General features: G+C 37.6%; 2 protein-coding genes, 1 long non-coding RNA gene and 1 other non-coding gene across 5 annotated transcripts; 2 read left to right on the top strand and 2 right to left on the bottom strand.

Annotated features, from left to right (window-relative positions):
• Positions 1–2,865: 2,865 nt before the first annotated feature.
• On the top strand, positions 2,866–5,577 carry LOC147944436 (FLUCTUATING-LIGHT-ACCLIMATION protein 1, chloroplastic-like). Its single transcript, XM_087450862.1, has 6 exons — positions 2,866–3,834; positions 4,154–4,256; positions 4,522–4,577; positions 4,713–4,877; positions 5,061–5,174; positions 5,264–5,577. The coding sequence occupies exons 1-6, from the start codon at positions 2,956–2,958 to the stop codon at positions 5,354–5,356; spliced, it is 1,410 nt and encodes a 469-aa protein (XP_087306988.1). The 5' UTR covers positions 2,866–2,955; the 3' UTR covers positions 5,357–5,577.
• Positions 5,578–6,976: 1,399 nt separating this feature from the next.
• Positions 6,977–8,140, bottom strand: LOC147944437 (uncharacterized). Its single transcript, XM_087512584.1, has one exon. It carries the CDS (start codon positions 8,138–8,140, stop codon positions 6,977–6,979), a length of 1,164 nt encoding a protein of 387 aa, XP_087368710.1.
• A 3,430-nt stretch (positions 8,141–11,570) lies between these two features.
• LOC109132984 (uncharacterized) lies at positions 11,571–12,698 on the top strand. Of its 2 annotated transcripts, none has more exons than XR_002037883.2 (2): positions 11,571–11,897; positions 12,303–12,698. It is a non-coding gene; the product is annotated as an uncharacterized LOC109132984 (long non-coding RNA). The 2 variants fall into 2 exon arrangements; XR_015598022.1 differs by having other exon boundaries at positions 11,591–11,897; positions 12,193–12,698.
• Positions 12,699–19,546: 6,848 nt separating this feature from the next.
• On the bottom strand, positions 19,547–19,653 carry LOC147944438 (small nucleolar RNA R71). Its single transcript, XR_015558712.1, has one exon. It is a non-coding gene; the product is annotated as a small nucleolar RNA R71 (small nucleolar RNA).
• Between the last annotated feature and the right edge of the window lie 1,999 nt (positions 19,654–21,652).

Genomic DNA, 21,652 nt, shown 5'->3' on the forward strand with positions numbered 1-21,652 from the left:
AGAAGATATATCATAGAAATTTTAGAAATTATAATCGGTAAAACTTAGAATACCATAGAAATAGAAAGAAAATAAATTAAATAAGGAAAGTTAATATTTTTTGAATAATCTTAATTTATGATTACGGTTTTGTATTTATTGTTTAGATATGTTCTAATATATTTTAAAATGTGTATTCTTAATAATTTAGAAGAAAGACAAATACAGAATAAATTTACATTCGACATGACTTAACCTAACATGATCGGTTGTTTTCCCTCTCTTCCACCTTCCACAAAATTTTCGTTTACTGATTATGATGCAAATCTGTGTTACTTGTAGTATATGGAGATTGGATGCCAACAAGGAGTGGAGATTTATTAATGATGAAGAAAAACGTGCGAGATTACTGACTTTGCAACCCATTACGTCTCTTGAAGAGTTGAAGGTGATTTTACGACTTGGTAAAAGGAGAGAAACAAAAAAAAGTTTTGATGGTTGTAGAAGTCTCTCAATCAATTAGAGTTTTAGGTTTCCTATTTTATTATCTTATTTTCGGAAATAAACACACTTTCAAAATATATTTATATTTTTCTTATTTTGATTTTTTAAAAATGAGGGTAAAACTGGGTAAAAAAACATATTAAAACCTATATGACCAAACCTACAAAAATAAAGTGTAGATGGACAAAAGTTTGGAAAAAGATCCTTTATTTCCAATTTTCCCAAAAAAGTTAGATAGTAAATTTTAAATACACTGACGAGTTATATATTGTAGGACGAGTTATGTTATATATATGATGGGATGATTTTAAATCAATAATAACAATATAATTGAAATATTATTAATTTGATACTTCAATACATGATAAACTTAACAACACCAATGTATGTCAAACTTAATTAATATTTTGTTAAACAAATATAGTTTTACGGTTGTAACATCCGCGAACCGGATTATGCGGTTTTGGTAGGAGTGTCGATCGACACCCTTGTGGCATCGATCAACACTACTATTTCTAGGTTCGTCGGGTTTGTTTTAATTCGCGATTTTTGGTTTGGTTGGTTTGGTTTAGTTAACTAAACCGAGTATATAAGTGGAGAAGCGAAAAATTAAGGGTTTTAGGGTGTCTGGTCGCCGTTTTCAGAGATAGAGAGAGAGGAGAGAGCCTATTGTGGTCTGAAGGAGATTAAAGGAGAACGAGCAGAAACGTTAGGGTTTGGGAGGAAACAGTTTTGGCATATCAAATCGTTCTCAAAGGTAATGAAATTTGGTAGGTTTATTCCCAAGTCTTTCATCGTCATTCTCCTTTTTACAGAAGTAGTTTTGGATTTAAACTCGATGAGTTATTGGCAGTTTCGTGAGTCATGTTTTCTCATACGCGAGTTGGAACCATCGGGGATTGTAATTGAGATCGTGGTCTCGTCTGGTTCCTGCTCGTGCTGAAATTTTGTGGGAAGCTTCGTGACGTCTATGGATAGCTTTTCACCGGAGAGATTTGTTAGTTAACGGTTGGTTTTCATTTTAGGGTTTCGTCTTTGAGACTGTTCTTTTCTGATGTTTTTGTCCAGTTTTGCTATAAGTCGTTTTTGGTTGTGTGGCTTGTTGTAGGGCGTTTCTGGGCTGTTTCAGACGTTAGGAGGGTCTCAACTGGTTGTATTGGTTGTTATAATCAGTTGATAAGGTGAGTGCATGACCATGGCTTATCTAAGCCTGAGAATCCTTTGTTTGCTTGATTTGTTGTGTTTTGTGGTGTTGTTCTTGCTTGTGGTGGTTGTGTTATGGTTATTATAGGTTCCTGAGGCTTTTGGGAGAGTTTGGGACAGATTGTAGGCGGATTGGAACGGAGGTTCGTCGTTCGGATTCGTGCAGTTCGCATCTGCGAAGGGAGTGTCGATCAACACCAGTTAGGTGTCGGTCGACACCATGTTTGGACAGTGTCGATCGACACCTCCCTGGTGTCGGTCGACGCCAAGTTGCTTGTTTCGTGATTTTCCTGGTTTGTTTGTGTTTGGTTGTCAGTTGTTAAGCATTGGTTTCTCAGTTGCTTGTGTGTATAGCCCAGTAGATGGGAGGATTGCCTCACTAAGTATTTGTGATAATACTTATGCATCTCAATTGTTGTTTGTGGTGTGCAGGTTTGTGTTGTGGAATCATGGCGATGAGGAGGAGGATGATCTAGGGTCTCGTTTGTGTGTTATTGGATTGTTGGATATGTTGTTGGAACCTTGGATATAGATATGCTAGGTTGATGGATAGAATGCTTAGGATTGATATTGTATTGATTTTGTAATGGTTTTGTATGGTTGGTATGTTTCCGCTGTGTGTACTGGTTGTTATTGGTTTAATGAGAAGTCGTGGTATGGGTTGGTTTAATTTAGTAGTATAGGCTGCATAATCGTTTATATTGTATTTAATTATTAAAAAAAAGGGTCGGATTGTTTCAACTGTATATAATAATTTTTAAAATTATATAACCCTTGATCTCTCTTGAGGTCAGTAACTCATGATAAACAAATATAGTTTTACGGTATATATTACTATTTTTGTCTTGTGTGTTTTGTTTTCTAATTTTAATTTTAATTTATATATATATAACATGTTACATGAAATATTGTTGTATTTTGATTGGCTAATTAAGAGGGGTGAATAAGAGAGTGAACCAAAGAATATTTTGTTTAATTTATCAGTAACATTTTTTTTTTTTAAAGTTTATCAATAACATGAACACATTGGTTATCAGTTTGGTCTAATAATACACCTTACCAATTGCCAAACCGGTTTTTCTCTTTTTTTTTTCTAAAAAACCAAAAAAAAAAAAAAAAAAAAAAAACTCCCTCAAATGTTTTTACAATCAATCTCACGCATTCGCCCTTATAAAAAACCCTAGCGACCTGAAGAAAGAAAAAGAAAAGAAAACAAAACCCTAGCCATCAGTCATCATTACACCATTTCCTGCATTGAGCAATTTGACCATGGTGGCTACTTCTACGTTTCTGAAATTAACTCCGCTTCAATGGAACCCATCTTTTTCATACAAGCAACATCGACATCATCATCCTAATGTTCATTTCTACTCCAAACCACAAAGCAGATCAAATCTTGTTCGTCTCCAAATCGCCGTCAAATACAAACAACCAACGTGTTTTGATGCAGATGTGAGATCTGAATCGAATCATGCTCAATTATGGAAGAATTCACTTTACAAAATCGAGATTCAGATCAAGAAAACGTTAGATTCTCTGAAAAAACCTGCTATAGCTGCGGTATTTATGCTCGGTCTACTTTTGTTATGTGATAATAATTGGGCCTTGGCTGCGTCTGGTGGTAGAATTGGCGGTAGCGCCTTCTCGTCTAGGTCTCAGAGTTCTGAGAGCTCTTCTTCCTCTTCTACAACGTTTTCTAAGTCGTCATCGTCATCAGGTTCGAGCTACTCGTCGCCATCGTCATCAGGTTCGAGCTACTCGTCGCCATCGTCATCAGGTTCGAGCTACTCGTCGCCATCGTCATCAGCTTCGAGCTACTCGTCGCCATCGTCATCAGCTTCGAGCTACTCGTCGCCATCGTCATCAGCTTCGAGCTACTCGTCTACACGCTCGGAAAACTCCTGTTACTTGGAACCAAACTTATGGGTATCGGCTCCAAGCTCCATGGACTCAGCTCCGAGCTCCACGGAATCGGCTTCGAGATCCGAGGTCTCGGATTCGCCTGAAATATTGGTTGGGAGCTTGGCTCTTGTTACGACAGTTATAGCAGCGGTTGTAGCCATTACTTGGGTCGGTAATATCATTTCAGACAAGTCACAGAATAACATTCTAACCAATCCTAAGACAACTAGCGTCCTTAGACTACAGGTGATCTCTCTCTTTAATTTTGAAACCTTAATTCGATAATATTCTCTTAGCTACTCTGCTCACAAGGACTATATATTGTCATACCTGTAGGTTTGACTGGTACGTTAGATGAATTACTAGAATAGTCAAATAATAGCAGAAACACTTGAGCTGAATAAAGTTTTCTCATTGTATTCATAAGACACTTCCAAAAAAAAAAAAAAAAACTAGGAAAAAGTAGAAGACAAAGTGTTTTGTAAACCTTCAAAATGCATGACCAAATCATTTAGCTATACAGCTTCATTGGATTATGCTTCGGTTGCACTTATATCTGTGTCAGGTGGGGCTGCTGGGCTCAGCGAGGACCTTACAACAAGATTTCAATAGCCTTGCTGAAACTGCAGATACATCCACACCGGAGGGTCTAAGCTATGTTTTAACCGGTATAACATATTCCTTGATATATATATATATATATATATATATACTTAAATCTTTTTTTTACCCTATCATATGTGAAAAATGTTAAATGACCTTTTTCTTTTGTGGTTAGAATGAAGACGTTATTTGGTGAAAAAAAATGTTAATTTGACTTTAATGATGTAAATTGCTAAAATAAGTTGCAGGTGTTAATGAAAACTACAGTGACCTGTATAAAAACTACATATCATTTCTAGCCTACTTGATTTTTCTGTGTATTACGTACAGAGGCAACATTGGCTTTGTTGAGGCACCCGGACTATTGCATCTCTTGTTATTCATCAGTAAGTCCAGAGCTTCTCTCTGATCATGAACGAGTTGCAACATTGATCATATTCTAGCCCGGTTTCATCACCTGGTCTAGTAATTATATGGTAGCAGAACCTAACCACTCTTTGATCTATATCATGTACTATCAGGTGGATGTGAAGCAGTGTATGGAAGAAGGAGAGAAGCAATTTAATCAACTCTCCGTTGAAGAACGGGCAAAATTCGACGAGGAAACGCTTGTTAACGTGAATAGCATAAAGATACGAAGCTCAAAGATTCATAGAGCTAGCGGTTTGAACAATGAATATATTGTGGTAAACTTATACAAAAACTCCAAAGTCTAGTGGGACAGGGTAGCAAGACAGTTATAAACCTCGTCAAAAAGGCGAAAGCAGTTACATAATTTGCAAAACACACTCGCTCCAAAGTAACATTAGGTTATTGTGCTTTTATGTGTTTGATAATTCTTTAACAGGAATTGTGTTGTTCATGATCAGGTAACCATATTGGTCGCTACAGAGGGTACACTTAAACTGGAGACAATAAAGGGAAGTGGAGATTTGAAGGAAGCCTTACATAAACTCGGGTCGATACCGAGTAACAAAATATTGGTAAGAGAATCATACTTGTATCCGTAACTTGCTTAATCATGAGTATGGTTTAGTCTTGTAGATTAAAGATGTAAAACAAAATGCTGCAGGCAGTAGAAGTACTTTGGACACCACAGAACGACAAGGACGTTTTGTCTGAAAGAGAACTACTTGAAGATTACCCACTTTTACGGCCTTTCTAAATCCGAATCGGTTTAGTATCATCAGCAAACCGTGCGATATATCTAGAGCTTAATTGGGTTTGATTCTTTGATTCCTTATTATTCACGGCCAAAACCGGTTTAAAATTTGATTAAACCAACATTTATTTACTTAATACCGGATTTTGTTCAATTCAGTTAATAAACCGGATTGGTTTGATCCTAGTATTGATGTGAATGGAATTTGAATTTTGAAGTTTAAATCAGTTTATTTTTTCTAGTAATGCAATTTCAAGAGGAGAAAAACTAGATTGACCCAAATTAAGAGTTTAATTACTAAACTAACTCATCAAATGTGAGGGATAGATGAGTTATTTTTTTGCCTAAAATACTCTTTTTTATTTTATTAGAAAAAAAATAAAGTCAAATTTAATCTCCCAGAATTTTTTTAAGAAAATCTAAATATTTTCAAAAGTCAGCTGGACTAGTTGTGACAAATTTATTTGTGTATGACAGATTTGTTTTTGTACAACCAATTTATTTTTGTATGACAGACTTTTTATGACAGACTTATTTTGGACGACAGATTTTTTTTAACTACAGTTATGACATATTTATAATTGATGACAGATTTATTTTTCACGACAGACTTATTTATAAAGACATCACAGATTTTCACAATATATGACAGATTTGCAAAATGTCTGGCAGATTTATTTTCCACCTTTATTTCAGATTTATTTTCTTGATTAAAAGTCTTTCATGATAGATTTTTCTACAAAAAAAAAAATAATTACTAGGTTGACCTCTATTGATAACAGATTTGTTTTAAGTTACGACTTAATTTAACTAAAAATTTGTCGTTTGATAACAAATTTATAGCACTTTTTAAAAATTGCTAAAATGACCTAGGTGAATACTATATGTTATGGCAGTTTTTTTTTACGCTATGACAGTTTTTTATTTGCTTCCAAAAATCTTGTATTTGATAACAGATTTATTAGATGTAAAATGTAAATATAGTGACAACAGCTTTTTTTAAGTTATATATTTTCTGTCATATTTTTATTAATTATATTTTTTATAAATCATATTATGAATCATATTTTTAAACTCATATATTTAAAGCATATTTTATACATTTTAATTTTTCTAAATCATATTTAAAAAATTAACATCATATTTTAAAATCATATTAAAAAAATTAACATCATATTTTAAAATCATATTTTAAAATCATATTAAAAAGTATGATTAATGAAAAAAATAAAATGATTAAAAATACGATGTTTATTGTTTTAATATAATTTTTAAAAATAAAATATGATTTCAAATATAATGTATAAAAATAAAATTCAAAAAATTGTTTATTAAAATATTATGTATAAAGATATGATTTAAAAATATGAAGTTTAAGATATATAGTTTAGATAAGTCGTCTCGTCTCTCTCTCACCTTTGTTCGTCTCTTCTGCGTCAAACATTTCCACCATTTTCATAAATCTTATTTTAATACTTTTATATACATTATTTTTTAGTTATAATTTCATACATTATATTTTAAATAAAACTTATCTAAACTATATATCTTAAACTTCATATTTTTAAATCATATATTTTTTTTTTTTTTTTTTTTTTTTGACAACAAGAAAACAAGATTGGCTCAGTGGAACCAATGTGAAGGAACATTGTTAACAAAAGTGGCTAGATACGGAACTGTGCGAACGTGACGCGCCAAATTATCCGCTTTGCCATTCATGGAACGCGGGACATAGATTAGGGAAAAGGAAGTAAACTCCGCTTTGTCTGCCTCGATGTCCTCCAAATAAGATGTAAAGGCTGGCCACTCAGAAGGCGAAGACACCATCTTCACTAAGTCAGAGCAGTCGGTAAGAAAAACGACAGATTGGTTGTCCACCCCGATCATACAACGCATAGCCCAGATAAGGGCTTCTACCTCGGCATGAAGAGGGGTGAGGCTACGCCGAAGGTTGGCTGCTCCCATGGTAGGGGGATCCCCCCATGGCGATGTGCAAAACCATCCTCTGCCCGCATAACTATCCGTTGCTTTCCAAGAGCCATCTACATAACAAAGAAAGCTCGCCGAAGTTGTAGGGACGCGTAACCCCCGGCTTCCTCGAGGAACCCTCTCTACTGTAATATCCGTTGATAAATCCATATCCTCTGCCTGAGCCAAAGCCCAAGCTTTGGCTTCATCCTCCGCTAACCGCAAAATTGCCATAGGGTTGGAATCCAAATTATTAAAAAATTTATCATTACGCGCTTTCCAGATGTACCACAATATCCATGGAAAAGATTCCTGAGATGGTACATTTGAAAACCGCCAAAAAAGAAAATCCATGTTTGTAAATACTGATTCCGATGGGAATACCTCCATAGCTGCCGGGAACTGGGACAGAACCCAAACCTGCCTTGCCGGTGGGCATTCAAAAAGGGCATGATTAATAGTTTCTTCCTGAAAACCACAAAGAGCGCACGCAGAATCACAACTCATACCACGTTTCCGTAGATTAGTTGTAACTGCTACGCAACCCGAAAGAACTTGCCACATAAAGTGCCGCAGCTTGGGAGGACACCGTATTTTCCACACAAAAGCTTGAAGAGGGACTATGTCTGGTCCAAAGACTTGCTGTCCGTCTAGAGCCGGCCGTTGTGAACGAAGGTTATGGTATCCCGATTTAACCGTATATTTACCAGTCTTTGTGAAATGCCATCCCAACAAATCCGGTTTATCCGGTTGGCGCAATGGTAAGGCAGAGATAATAGCAACATCTTCCGGTACAAAGGTAGCTGTAAGTTGAGCCATATCCTAGGAATTAGAATTCCTGTCAATAAGATTTGAAACACGGAGCAGAGGATCAGAAGGCGATCCTGTGCTCACTGCTGGTCTCGGGGATTGAGCAGGGATCCAGGGGTCATTCCAAACAGAAATGGAAGCACCAGATCCTACTCGTTTAATAAGTCCTTTATTTACCAGAGAGCGAACAGAAACTATACTCCGCCATCCATAAGATGGCGAGTAAGATTTAATGGGATCCAAAGGATCAGAATGCCGATAGTATCGTCCTTTAAAAACCCGTGCAAAAAGTGAGTCCGGCACCGTGATTAGGCGCCAGAGCTGCTTTGCCAGCAGAGCGGTGTTATAATCATCTAAGCATCGGAAACCTAAACCTCCTGCATCTTTACCATGACATAGTTTATCCCACGCCATCCAGTGTAGACCACGAGATTGGCCAGAGGAACTCCACCAAAAATTAGAAATTGCACTAGTCAACTTCCTTGTAACCGTCTTAGGTAAACGGAAACAAGACATTACAAAGGTGGGAACAGCTGTAGCAACAGACTTGATCATCACCTCCTTTCCCCCTTTTGATAAAAGCCGAGCCGGCCACCCACCTGCTCGTGCTTGCAACTTATCCTGAACAAAGGAAAAAATCTTTGCCTTAGCCCCACCCAGACTTTCGGGAATCCCTAAATACGACCCCATACCCCCCAAGTTTGTGATTCCCAAAACACCTTTTAGGTCCTCCCTAAGGTCCGAGTCCACCGTATGTCCGAACTGGACTGAAGATTTTTGAAAATTAATTTGTTGACCAGATACCCGCTCATACTTCTTAAGGATATCCAACACTACTTCACATTGTTCCTTTGAGGCCCGACAGAAAAAAAATGCTGTCATCCGCAAATAAGAAGTTTAATTCCAGTGAGAAGTTTCAGACGTTCTGCTTTCCGAAAATGTGCAATAAGTACCTCCGTGCAAAGAATAAAAAGGTAAGGTGATAGTGGGTCCCCCTGACGTAAACCACGACACGGGACAATTGATCCATATGCCTGACCATTAAGTAGAACCTTATATTGAACCGATGTCACACAACACATAATCCAAGATATCCACCTCTCGCAAAAACCGAACTGCCTGAGCAGATGTTCAACAAGGGACCACTCTACCCTATCATAGGCCTTACTCATATCCGTTTTTATAGCCATAAACTTCCCCTTGCAAGAGGGATTGGTCCGTAACCCGTGAAACATCTCCTGAGCAATCAAAATATTATCTGAAATTAACCGACCCTCGACAAAAGCCGATTGAGTCTCCGACACCAGAGATGGTAAAATAGTGCGAAGTCGCTGACATAAAACCTTTGATATTATTTTATAACCAACATTGCAAAGGCTGATGGGCCTCAGCTCCGTCATCCGCGTTGGTTTATCTACTTTTGGGATAAGACAAATATTTGTTATATTTAGCCTCTTATCAAACTCTCCATCCCGGAAAAAGGAATTAACCAAAAGTACTAAATCTGCTTTAACCGTGACCCATGCTTTTTGGTAAAAAAGGGCAGTCATCCCATCCGGACCCGGTGCTTTATCTGGATGCATCATGAATAACGCTTGTTTAATCTCTTGTTCTGTAACCTCTCGAGTTAAAAATTCATTTGTCTCCAAAGAAACCGCCGGTTGAACCTCATCTAACATTTCCTCAAAATCTGAAGGATCCGAGGATGTAAAAAGATCCTGAAAATACGAAACCGCAATATGTTGGAAATCATATCTTTATACATAATATTATTATAAACAATTTTTTGAATATTATTTTTATACATTATATTTAAAATCATATTTTATTTTTAAAAATTATATTAAAATAATAAACATTGTATTTTTTAATCATTTTATTTTTTTCATTAATCATACTTTTTAACCAAAATATTAAATGCTATATTGTATTTTCGAAAAAAAAAATAAATAAATAAATAACATTTTTTTGGGTTTTTCGTCTATTTTTTAATCATTTTATATTTTTCATTAATCATATTTTTAAATCAAAATATTAAATGCTATATTGTTACCTAAAAATTAAAAAACTAAAAAAGAAAAAAATTATGTGTTTTTAATCTTTTTATCTAAAAATTGTGTCATTCTACTTATTGGATAGATTGGAGTATTAATCTAGCAATTAATTGCCAAATTTGTAGCCTTGGGCGTTCAGCGAGAACCGAGAAAACCGAACCGAAATAACCGAGATTTTTGGTTTTCGGCGTCGGATCTGAGAGGAAGGTGGAACCGATCGGCAGAATTATTTAGGGATTTCAGTTATCGATTCGGTTCGGTTTGGCAAGCTATTACCGAACGGTTTTTCGGTTCTCTACCAATCATCACCTATTGTCGATGATCTACCATGGATAAGCTAAAGAAACCAGGATGAGTTGCAGATCCACCATAGATGAGTTGTAGAAAGACGATAGAATAAAAATAAAATAAAAAAAAATAAAACACTAGGGTTGAAAGTATTTTAGGCTTTTTGGGCTTCTGTAATAAAATTATGTTTATCTGGATAATTTCTATGGCTAGGCCCATATATTATTAAAGCCCACAATCTATTTAATAAAATAATAAAACCTTAGCTTTCTTGTGTTTTTTTTCACTTCTTCCCGCAGTCGTTATCTCCTTCCACCTCTCACAAATCTGAAAATCAAAAGTGAGAGAACAAAACTATGATATATAAAATAATTTTGAATATTTTAAGTTATTAATTATTATTTTACTATATTTATTACTAAGAAACACCTTAGCTTGGTTCTACCAATAATCAACAAAATTTTCTTTTTCTCTTAACAAAATTTCTTCTTCCCTTTTTATTATTAAAAATTGCTTTAAGAAACAATTAAGAAACACACTAATGAGGATAGTCTTACAACCATAGAACCCCCTGGAAACAGATAGCATGAAGATCACGACTCCTACTTAAAGGTAAAGCCAACACGATTTAAAGCTCAAAATACAAGAAAGATTACTCCTAATCCGGTTTGATTAAAGGCCTTCGGTTATATTTCATCTCCCCCAATCAAATCACATATATGATATATGGTCAATACTCAATACTTTCTAGCTAATTAATGCCGTATCATTTATTTTTTCTGGTGACAAATTAATGTCGTATCATAGAGAGGGGATTTAGACTCTATTTCAGTTTTAGAATCTGCTAATTAAAATCGAGATAAAAACGCAACTGTTAATTAAATTACCTAATAAAAAGTCCGCAAACGTTTCAAGACGACAACTAATACCAATGCTTGTTTCTTCCCATATAAATCAATACAATAAAAGTAGAAGTGTTTCTCTCCAGAGCATGACACCTCAGCCTCAACTTTGAACCATGTGTTGACACCTCAGTAAAAATCTCTAACCTATTAAATTATAACAATTAATACAGATCAGTTTTTTTAATCTTAGATGGACACATAATATTCTTCTCTTCATTGTTAAAATCGATCGTTCTTAATCTTAGGTGGATACATAATAGTCTTCTTCTTCTTCTTTCTGTCGATAGATTTGAGTACTTAACCTCAGAACAAAATCATGGAACATCTCGATAACAACTTTTTTTTTTAACGCGATTTGGAATTCTTCTCAAGTTGGAGCGTAATATTCATCTTTCTGATGGGAATCGATTCGGCTCGTGAGAGATCATTGGTCACGGACAATAGCGAGCTCAAAGAGCCTTGTGAAGCAGATGTTGGAACCTGATCCCACTAAGCGTTCGACTCCTCAGCAAGTATTTGGTAATGAAATGATTTTAACTCATTTTTTTCGTATTCAACTTGTTTTTTCTTCTGTTGGGTTTGAAGTTGAGAAACAGAATGATAAGCTCCAAATGTTCTTTTTGCTAGAAGAATCTTGTTAAGTTGTTTGGATTTAATTGGTTATGTCAACAGAGTGTTTTGCATTTTGAAAATTTCTTGTTTGGTATCAGTTGAGCTTCAATTGTATTATAGTATAAGATTCGAACTATCAAGTTTTATGGCATTCTGTTTGACTATCAAGTTTGATGAATTCCATTGTTGTTTTGTTTTACAGATATGAATGTACAATGAAATGTTGCAGATCTTTCGTTATACATACGGAAACCGGTCATGTTATTGAATGAGTATGTTTAAGCCAACACTCACTCTCTCTCTTCAAATCAGTGTATCCTTTTGCAGGAAGAGCAACGGGTTATAGAAACCAAAATAAGGATAAGGCATAAGGAAATGCAGGCTGATGAAGAGAAAATGCAGAAACGTCTGGAATCATGTTCCTCTAGCACAAGCGCAATGACTGGCGAAATGGAATATGGTTCAGCTTCATGTCGGTTTATTTGCCCTGCCAGAACGTATCAGGAACAAATGGTGTCACAAAGGCAGTTTTGATAGACTTTGTTTTTAAATTAGAGAAAGAAGAGATACCATCATTGTTTTGGACCATGCACCTAAAAGGGTATGTATCATCTCATCTGATACCATTTTTTCTATTCATTGGATATATCTATTTATTTAGTCGACATTCATGGCCTGATTTTTATTAGTAGTTTACCTTTCAATTTCTATTGTTGTGTTTGCGTGAAATTAAAGATATCAGTATTACCGTATTACTATATCAGAACCATATACTGATGAGATTAATCTTAGAGTTGTTCCCTTTCGGTTGTATTTCTTATGCTTAGCTTTGCCACCCAAAATCCTTAGTTGAGTATCTTCCTAATTATGCTCATGTGATGATGCGTTAATAAATGAAATTAAGCAACCATAACAAATGAATCCAACCCCATTAATCAGAATTTTAGAAGGCATATAGGACCGATAAGCCCACTGAATTTTTCTTTTTCCTATCCAAGTCTGTCAGATGTTTGGAGCGCTGGATTTAACAAAGAAAAGAAGGCATCAATCAAAAATGTCGTTTACAAAGAAGTATTCGATAATCTCCAATACAAAGACGCATGTATTAATTCCCCAAACCAAAGAACAACACAAAAATAATAATTTACCCATTAAATTTCTACAGTACTAACAAAAATTAAACAAAAATAAAATGCAGGTGAAGATTACAAAGAAACAGAAGAAAATTAAGTCAGGAAAAATAACATCTCAGCTATTCCAAACAACTATTTTCCCATTTAAAATCTCATTTCTTGACCGTAATGTTATATAAAAAACCCTTCTTTTAAATACAAATATGTATTTTACAATACATACACAATGTGATTTAGCTGTTCTACCAATAATAAAAAGCATAATCAATATAAACCATCAAACTTGATTTCATTTAAATAAACCAAACATCTAGCAATAATAATGGTCCACCAATGCATCCTAATATAAGAAAAAACAAAATTCATCAAGTCTAAGATTTCACAAAAATAATTTTTTTAACACCACCAAAAATTAATAACAAAAAGTTAAAAACAAAAATATTACAAATGAACATTGTTAAAATCAATATTAACAATGATTTTTAATTTGTTGATCAAAAAAGTAAAAACAATGATTTTTAATTACAAACAACATAACAAAAATTAACCATAAAATAATTTAAAACAACAAACAATCCCGCGGCGTAGCGCGGGTACTATCCTAGTATAACTAAAGGAGGTTAGTATTGTTCATCATTCAGAAACATACTCGAGAAAGAGTCATTTGTACCAATATTATATTTCAATCTTCCTATTTCCTTCATCATGGCTATCAAAAACGTGATTTTGTTGTAGCGGTTGTATGCATTGTGGTTTCCGTAAATGCTCAGCTACCATTTCCATTCCAACCGGGTCCTCGTATATCAGGATTTCCTGATATAACAAAATGTTGGTCAACATTGATGGATATTCCTGGATGCATTACTGAGATTTCTTAATCGATAATCACTAGAAAGTTTGGTAGCATAGGTCCAGTTTGCTGCAAAGCATTTTTGGAAGTTGAATCCAATTGCATCCCAAAAATTCCGGTTAATCTATTTTTCCCTCCTATGTTGAAGGAACAATACTCAAGAATTGCTGGCGCAGTTCCTCCTACCACAAAGTAGAATTTTAAAATAGTTATGCTTTAAACCATTTGTTCGTTTTAGTTTTAGTTGATCAATAAAGTTGGATTTTATGATATTGTATGCAATGTAACGATATTTTAGTCACTCTTCAAGACTACAAAATCATACTCTACTAAGAGGGGAGCAGTCAATATTTTTTACTCTTTTTCCCCTAATGTTGTATGCTCGAGACAGCTACACAAAATCTAATACCACATGAGATCCGTTTCATTCCATACCAGTGGCGGATCTAGCCAAACTTTCTACCAGGTGCAAAAACTATAAAAGAGTTACAGAGGAAGGGTTTGAACCCATGAATGACCTCACAAATCAACTGGTGCATTCTTACCATTAAGCTACTTTTACCTTATAAATTTACAAACAAATTAAATAATTTATACTTTTCATATTGTGCACATGCACCATCTTTGGTCAAGGTGGATCCGCCCCTGTTCCATACAATAAGCAAAGATTGTTTATCAATATCAAAAACATGGACCAGCTATATCTATAAAGTTAGTTTTTTTCTCTTCGTACTGCCACCTAAATATTCACCTAAGCACATTTTTTTTACTTTAAAATAAATTTACAATACTTATTTAGTGCATACAGTATTTATGTTACTTATAATTAATAGAAAGTTTAAATAAAAAATAATAATAAATGAAATATAAAAATAAGAAAAAACAATATTGGAAATTTTTTTTATTGGTAATAATATAATTCAACTTTTCTTTTAAACTGATCGTAGTTTTAATTTTTTTTTTATGTGTTGATAAATTGATTTTTCGGTAATGTGGTTTAAATCCCAGGCGGCAGCGCAAGAGAAGTTTAAACTCAGCGTTGATGCATACAAGTCTCTATTGACTTTACACATAGACATTGATGCACCATCTTAGCATTAGTTGATAAGGGTGCTTTTGAAAATACTTCCAGAGTGTTTGATTAGGTTAATCCAATCGATGATTGGTATCATTGTATTGAAGAGATTATATATGAGTAGCTGTACAAGATAACCGTTGGGGGCTATTAACTAAGCTTCCTAATATACACAAAATAATATATGTATTCCTATTCTAATACCCTCCTGCAGTCGAAACGTGATTAGGATGAACATTGAGACTGGATTTGAAATCACGGAACAAAGATGTAGGGAGACCTTTGGTGAAGATGTCTGCATATTGATGGGAGGATGGGACATGAAAGACACGAACCTGGCCCATGGCAACACGTTCACGGACAAACAAGATATCCAACTCGATATGCTTGGTGCGTTGATGCTGTACTGGATTGGTGGAGAGATAAACGGCGCTTATATTATCACAGTACACAAGTGTCGTAGTATTGAGAGGGTAATGAAGTTCAAGGAGAAGGTTACATATCCATATTGTTTCAGCCACAACATTGGAAACACCGTGATACTCGGCCTCAGCACTAGAGCGAGATACAGTGCGCTGGCGTTTGGAGGACCAGGAGATGAGGTTGTCACCAAGAAAGACGGCAAAGCCAGAGGTGGAACGGCGTGTATTAGGGCAGCCAGCCCAGTCCGCGTCGGTATAGGCAGTGAGTGTTGTTGTTTTGGATCGGGTGATGTGTAAACCTTCAGAGATGGTTCCTTTGAGATAGCAGAGGATACGTTTCATGGCGGTGAAGTGAGGCTCACGAGGGTCATGCATATAGAGAGAGATTTGTTGGACCGCATAAGAGGCCTGGTGAAAGTGAGATATTGGAGAGCGCCGACAAGACTACGGTAAAGTGACGGGTCAACAACCAGGGGGCCGACATCAACATGGAGTTTGGCGGAGGTGTCAACCGGAGTCGTGACTGGTTTACAGTAAGGATAATGTCATCTACGTATAAGAGAAGATAGGCAAGGTCAGTGCCGTTGCAGTACACGAATAGAGAAACATCACTCTTGCTGTTCTTGAAACCAATTTTGATAGCATATTGAGCAAATCGGTGAAAACATGTCATTGGTGATTGTTTGAGACCGCATAAGGACTTCTTTAGAAGACACACATGGTCCAGTTTGTCGGGATCAACGAAGCCTGGCGGATGGTGCATGTAAACGGTTTCCTCAAGGTCGCCTTGGAGGAATGCGTTCTTAACATCGAGTTGGTGGAGAGGCCAGTCACGGGCAACGGCAAGGTATAGAACAGTTTAAATTGTCGTTGGTTTAATAACGGGACTGAATGTCTCCTCACAATCGACCCCCACTTGTTGCGATTTGCCGTTTGCGACCAACTGAGCTTTGTACCGAGACAAGGTGCCATATGCATTAAATTTATGACTAAACAACCACATAGAGTGCACAATGTTAGTATTCACAGGATGAGGAACAAGATCCCATGTACCGGCAGATTTTTGTGCCGTGTATTCAGTTGAAATTGCCCCATTCCAATTAGGATCACGAGCCGCTTGAATATGAGAACGGCGAAGAGGAGAAATATGACTAGTATGAAGAGAGAGAATGCGTTTAGGTTTAGTAATACCACTTTGACTCCTTGTGCGGATGCGAGGAGGGGCTGGAGGAGGAGCAGGTTGTTGAACGGTTGAGGGTGGTGGCGTCGGAGGCACCGGTGGTGACGGAGGCACGTACCAATGGAGAAGGAGACACCGGTGGAGACGGAGACACCAGAGGAGAAGGAGGTGTCGGTGGTACAAGAGGTGATAGTGGTGATGGAGGCACCAGAGGTGAAAGAGGCGCTGTAGGAGGAGATGGTGGAGCTTCAGGCAGCGGTGGAGAAGTAGAGAGAGGTAGAGGTAGAGAAGGCATATAAGGAAGTGATGGAGTAGGAGGTTGTACACTGGTTTCCGACGGGGAAGACGAGAACTAGAAGGATGTTTCATCGAAGACGACGTGACGAGAAATGATATACGGTGAGTAGAAAGATCGAGACACCTATGTCGACGGTGATTAGTGGGATACCCAAGGAAAACACATCGTGAGGAACGAGGAGAGAGCTTGTTCTGAGTAGTAGGAAGAAGGTTGGGATAACACAAGCACCCAAAGACTCTAAGATGGTCGTAAGAGGCAGGTTTGTTGAAGAGGCGAGTGAAAGGTATCTCATTTGCAATCGTTGTCGAGGGAAGGAGATTAAAGATAATGGCAGCCATGTATAATGCTTCAACCCAGTAAGTGTTAGGCATTTGAGCTTGAAAAAGAAGAGCACGAACAAGATTGTTAAGAGCACGGAGAGTGCGTTCAGTGATAACACTCTAATTTACATGTTTTTAGCATCCTTTTTTGTCCATATTTTGCATTGTTCATACCTCTAACTTAGCATTTTTAGGTCATTTACTGTAAGAATGAAGTTTTAGAGCATTTAGGGTGTTGCATTTCTGCATTTGCATATATTGGATGAACACAGGTGCTAAAGAGCCAAAAATGGGGAAAAACAAGGACAATTCGAGCATGTACCCAAAGGAGCCATCGAGCTACAAGAACAAGTCCGAACCCCAACACGATCGAAGAGGATCCAAGAGCGCGAGGAGCAACCCAAAGATCCACCCGAGGAGTTACCCGACTTCACCCTCGTGTACCCCATCGAGTAGACCATCGGGCAGGTTTGGGAAGCTAGGTCAAATGGGTTTCCATATATAAACCCCAGCACGCCGCAGACCCTCAAACCAGAGAGCGAGAGCTTCTGTGAGAGAACTGAGCGACTCAATATATTTTCTTGTTTTTGTACTTTTATTTTGTAGTTTTTCTTAGATCTTTATCCCATACTCTTTTCTACTCTACTCTATCTCTTTAATAATGTCATTTTCTTTTATTTCTATGGCTTTGTCATTCGTTTCTATGTCCGAGTAGTGTAGCAAAGTTTCTAGGGACGGGATAGATGATTAGGTGTTCTTGATCGGTCAGGATGTTTTAGTTGATTGTTATGTTTGATATATTTCCTTCTAGGTTGATGTTCTTAATGCTGTCAACAGACCGAAAGGTTGAGATTCGATCTAGGGCGTTTACAATACTACAGGCCGAAAGGAGTAGATAAAATGATTAATTAGGTCAATGCTAGAGGTATACTTAACTTTGGGTGACAAAATCAGATAAGTCTAAGTTTACTGACAAAAATGAATTGTTCTTAATGCCCGCTTGTTCATATTGCTAGTGCGACAGTGTGGTAGTATGTTCAAGGTTGATTGTTGCTAGTGCGAAAGTGTGGTGACAAGGTTTTAGAGGTTCATTGTCTAGGAAATAATTGCTTGAGGCATGTAAGGCATCTGTACTGGTCTAGAACACTTAGGATTCTATTACCCCCATCCTTAGGAACTTTCGTATTTCATTTCTTGCATTTTCCTTACTTACTCGACCACTTACCCGATCAGGTACACGATAACCTGCATCGAGTAATACCTCGAGCTGTTCATATTTTACTTGCATACTCGATCACCCCACTCGATCCTGTACTCGATTGCTTGCATCGAGTGCTTAGGTCGTGTGGTTTACTTGTTTATATTCTTTACTTTGTTTATATTAGGACTGTTAGAACCAAACCCCATTATTACTTGGCTTGACTTGCTTGATTCTGATTGCATCCTATCTGCTAGCATAACAACCATTTGGATTGATAACCCTTTGTACTACAACTACATAGGGAATTGATACCCTGGGTGAAAACCTGTCTATCAATTTGGCGTCGCTGCCATTTGGTTGTTTTAATTTTGCTACGTTTAGGATTCAGGACTTGCTAGATCAAGTTCGTTTGTTTATATTTGTTTCGGATACTGACTTGTTTGCTTTCGCTTTTGTTTGTTTTGAATCTCAGGTACAACCCGAGCACCCACCCGACCCGTCAATCGATCACCTGGATCGAGTTGATCCTCGTGTACACACTCGTATACTTACCTGTGCATGCAAGCACGATTCAAGGGTAGCCAGAACCTGAGTCCTTTCATCGACAACATCGACAAACCTCGGCTACTCAGACAACAACAAGCTCAACTGGAACCAGCAATCATTGAGGAGACGATGAATAATTAGAATGGTCCACCAGCTCCTCAAGCAAGGACCAACATAGGAGCAGGAGATGCTCCGACTACTCACACTCAGAGGAATGGCATTGTGCCACCAGCTGTGTAGAACAACAATTTTGAGATCAAGAGTAGTCTCATCCAGATGATACAGAGCAACAAGTTTCATGGACTGCCACTGGAGGACCCATTGGATCATCTGGATGAATTTGATAGGCTCTATAGCCTAACAAAGATAAACGGAGTCAGTGAAGATGGATTCAAGCTCAGGCTTTTCCCATTCTCTTTGGGAGATAAAGCACACATCTGGGAGAAATCGCTCCCTAAGGAGTCCATCAACACTTGGGAAGCGTGTAAGAAGGCATTTCTAGCCAAATTCTTCTCAAACTCCAGAATCGCAAGGCTACGAAATGAAATTTCCAGCTTTGTACAAAAGAACAACGAAACGTTCAATGAAGCTTGGGAACGTTTCAAGGGGTACACTACTCGATGTCCACATCACGGTTTCAGTAATGCTTCATTGCTGAACACACTATACAGAGGAGTGGTACCCAAGATACGGATGTTGCTGGACACCGCAAGTAATGGTAATTTCCTCAGCAAGGATGTTGATGAAGGTTGGGACCTAGTTGAGAACTTGGCTCAATCTGATGGCAACTACAATAAGGAATATGATCGCTCTGTGCGATCTACAGGAGAGGAAGATGCCAAGTATAAGAGGGACATGAAAGCCCTCAATGACAAGCTCGATCAGCTCCTGAACCAGCAGAAGCATGTACATGCTATATCAGAGGAAGAGCAGTTTCAACAACAAGATGGGGAGACTATGCAGCTAGAGGATGTTAACTATATCAACAACCAAGGAGGTTATAACAGAGGGTACAACAACTTCAAGCCGAATCCGAATATGTCTTATTGGAACCTGAATGTTGCGAATCCTCAGGACCAAACCTACCCATCTGCAGTTCAAGGGAACCAGACCCAACAGAAGCCTTTTTTCCAGTACAACCAAGGCTATGCACCTAAGCCACAATACCAAGGGACCTACAACCACCCACCTGGGTTCCAACAACACCAAGGTCCACCAAACTAGTAACAAGAAGCCGAGTTAAGAGGTCTTATTCAGCAAATGATTCAGCAACAGGCTACAGCTTCTATGGACATCGCAAAATGGTTCGCAGAAATGAGCAACAAGATCGACTCCGGATACAATGACCTCAATGCCAAGTACGAGTCCCTCAACACAAAGGTTCGATACTTGGAAGGCCACCACAACAACCAACCCGCACCAAAGATCAATCAACTGCCAGGTAAAGCTGTTCAAAACCCCAAGGATTATGCGACTGCTCAAGCCATTTTCCTGGATGATGACTATGAGGATTAACTCACTGGGGACAGTGATGATCAAGATGGGGAGGATGTGGAAAACCAAATGAAAAATGAGGCCAAATACTATATATCCGAGTATGAACCCGAGCCTTCACCCGAAGAGATTGATCAAGTTGATGATCGAGCACTGGTTCAAGAATCACAAACTGAAGAACAGCCCGAAGTGGAACCCGATGACCTACACGATGGTGTTGATCGGATGATGCATCGAGTAGATGTTGAGAAGGGAGATCAGCCTCAAACATCTGCACTGATAGGAGGAGAGTTGGAGGAAAGGTTCAACACTTGACATCCAGTTGGAGGCGCTTGCAGAGCGAATGGCTAAGCGCAAAGCTCCACCACCTAAGCTTTTGCCCCACACGAACTTCAGCAGGAAGCAGCTAGATTGGAGGATGAGGTTAAGGAAGCTGTCAAGGAGATCGAATTTGAGATTCTGAGAAGTGGAGTTTGCTTGGATCCTGAGGTGAGAATTGAGGAAAAACTTGAAGATCCTGGCTCTTTCACATTGCCGTGTTCGATGAGACTTCGGATCTTCAAGAGCTGTTTGTGTGATCTTGGAACTTCGGTCAGCATAATTCCACTTTCAGTTGCTAACAAGTTGGGATTCTCTGATTTCAAACCAAGTAAGCTGTATTTGGTTCTAGCTGATAGGATGGTGAGACATCCGATTGGCATTCTAGAGAATCTGCCTCTAAGGATTGGGAGACTGGAAGTGCCTACCGACTTCATGATCCTGGATATGGATAAGGAACCAGATGATCCACTTATTCTAGGAAGACCATTTTTGGCAACAGTTGGTGCTGTGATTGAAGTAAAACAAGGCAAGATCAAGATAAAGCATGGTGAGCACTTCAAGATGGAGTTTGATGTGAAGAAAGGGGTTAAGAGGCCAACCATAGATGGTCAAGCTTTTTCCACTAGGACTAAACAAAGGAAAATGCTACATCTTGAAGAGGTCAAAACCACATTTGCCATGGAACCTGGACAAAATCTGGTAGATCTTTCGAACCAGCCTACTGTAGTGGAGAGGATTCCAGAACCTCTTCCACATGGATCCCATGCTTAAGGAGCATGAAGAGTCAAGCTTAGTGACTCTAAACAAGCTCACTTGGGAGGA

This window comes from Camelina sativa, chromosome 5 (genome assembly GCF_030686135.1).
Source record: "Camelina sativa cultivar CO46 ecotype springtype chromosome 5, ASM3068613v1".
Taxonomy (NCBI): domain Eukaryota; kingdom Viridiplantae; phylum Streptophyta; class Magnoliopsida; order Brassicales; family Brassicaceae; genus Camelina; species Camelina sativa.

Bases quoted from the DNA above. Each gene is read 5' to 3' on its own strand.
- LOC147944437 (XM_087512584.1), bottom strand. From the start codon at position 8,140: ATGGCTCAACTTACAGCTACCTTTGTACCGGAAGATGTTGCTATTATC.
- LOC147944436 (XM_087450862.1), top strand. From the start codon at position 2,956: ATGGTGGCTACTTCTACGTTTCTGAAATTAACTCCGCTTCAATGGAAC. The intron at 4,257-4,521 runs GTATAACATATT...TATTACGTACAG, and splicing joins TCTAAGCTATGTTTTAACCG to AGGCAACATTGGCTTTGTTG. The intron at 5,175-5,263 runs GTAAGAGAATCA...AAAATGCTGCAG, and splicing joins TACCGAGTAACAAAATATTG to GCAGTAGAAGTACTTTGGAC.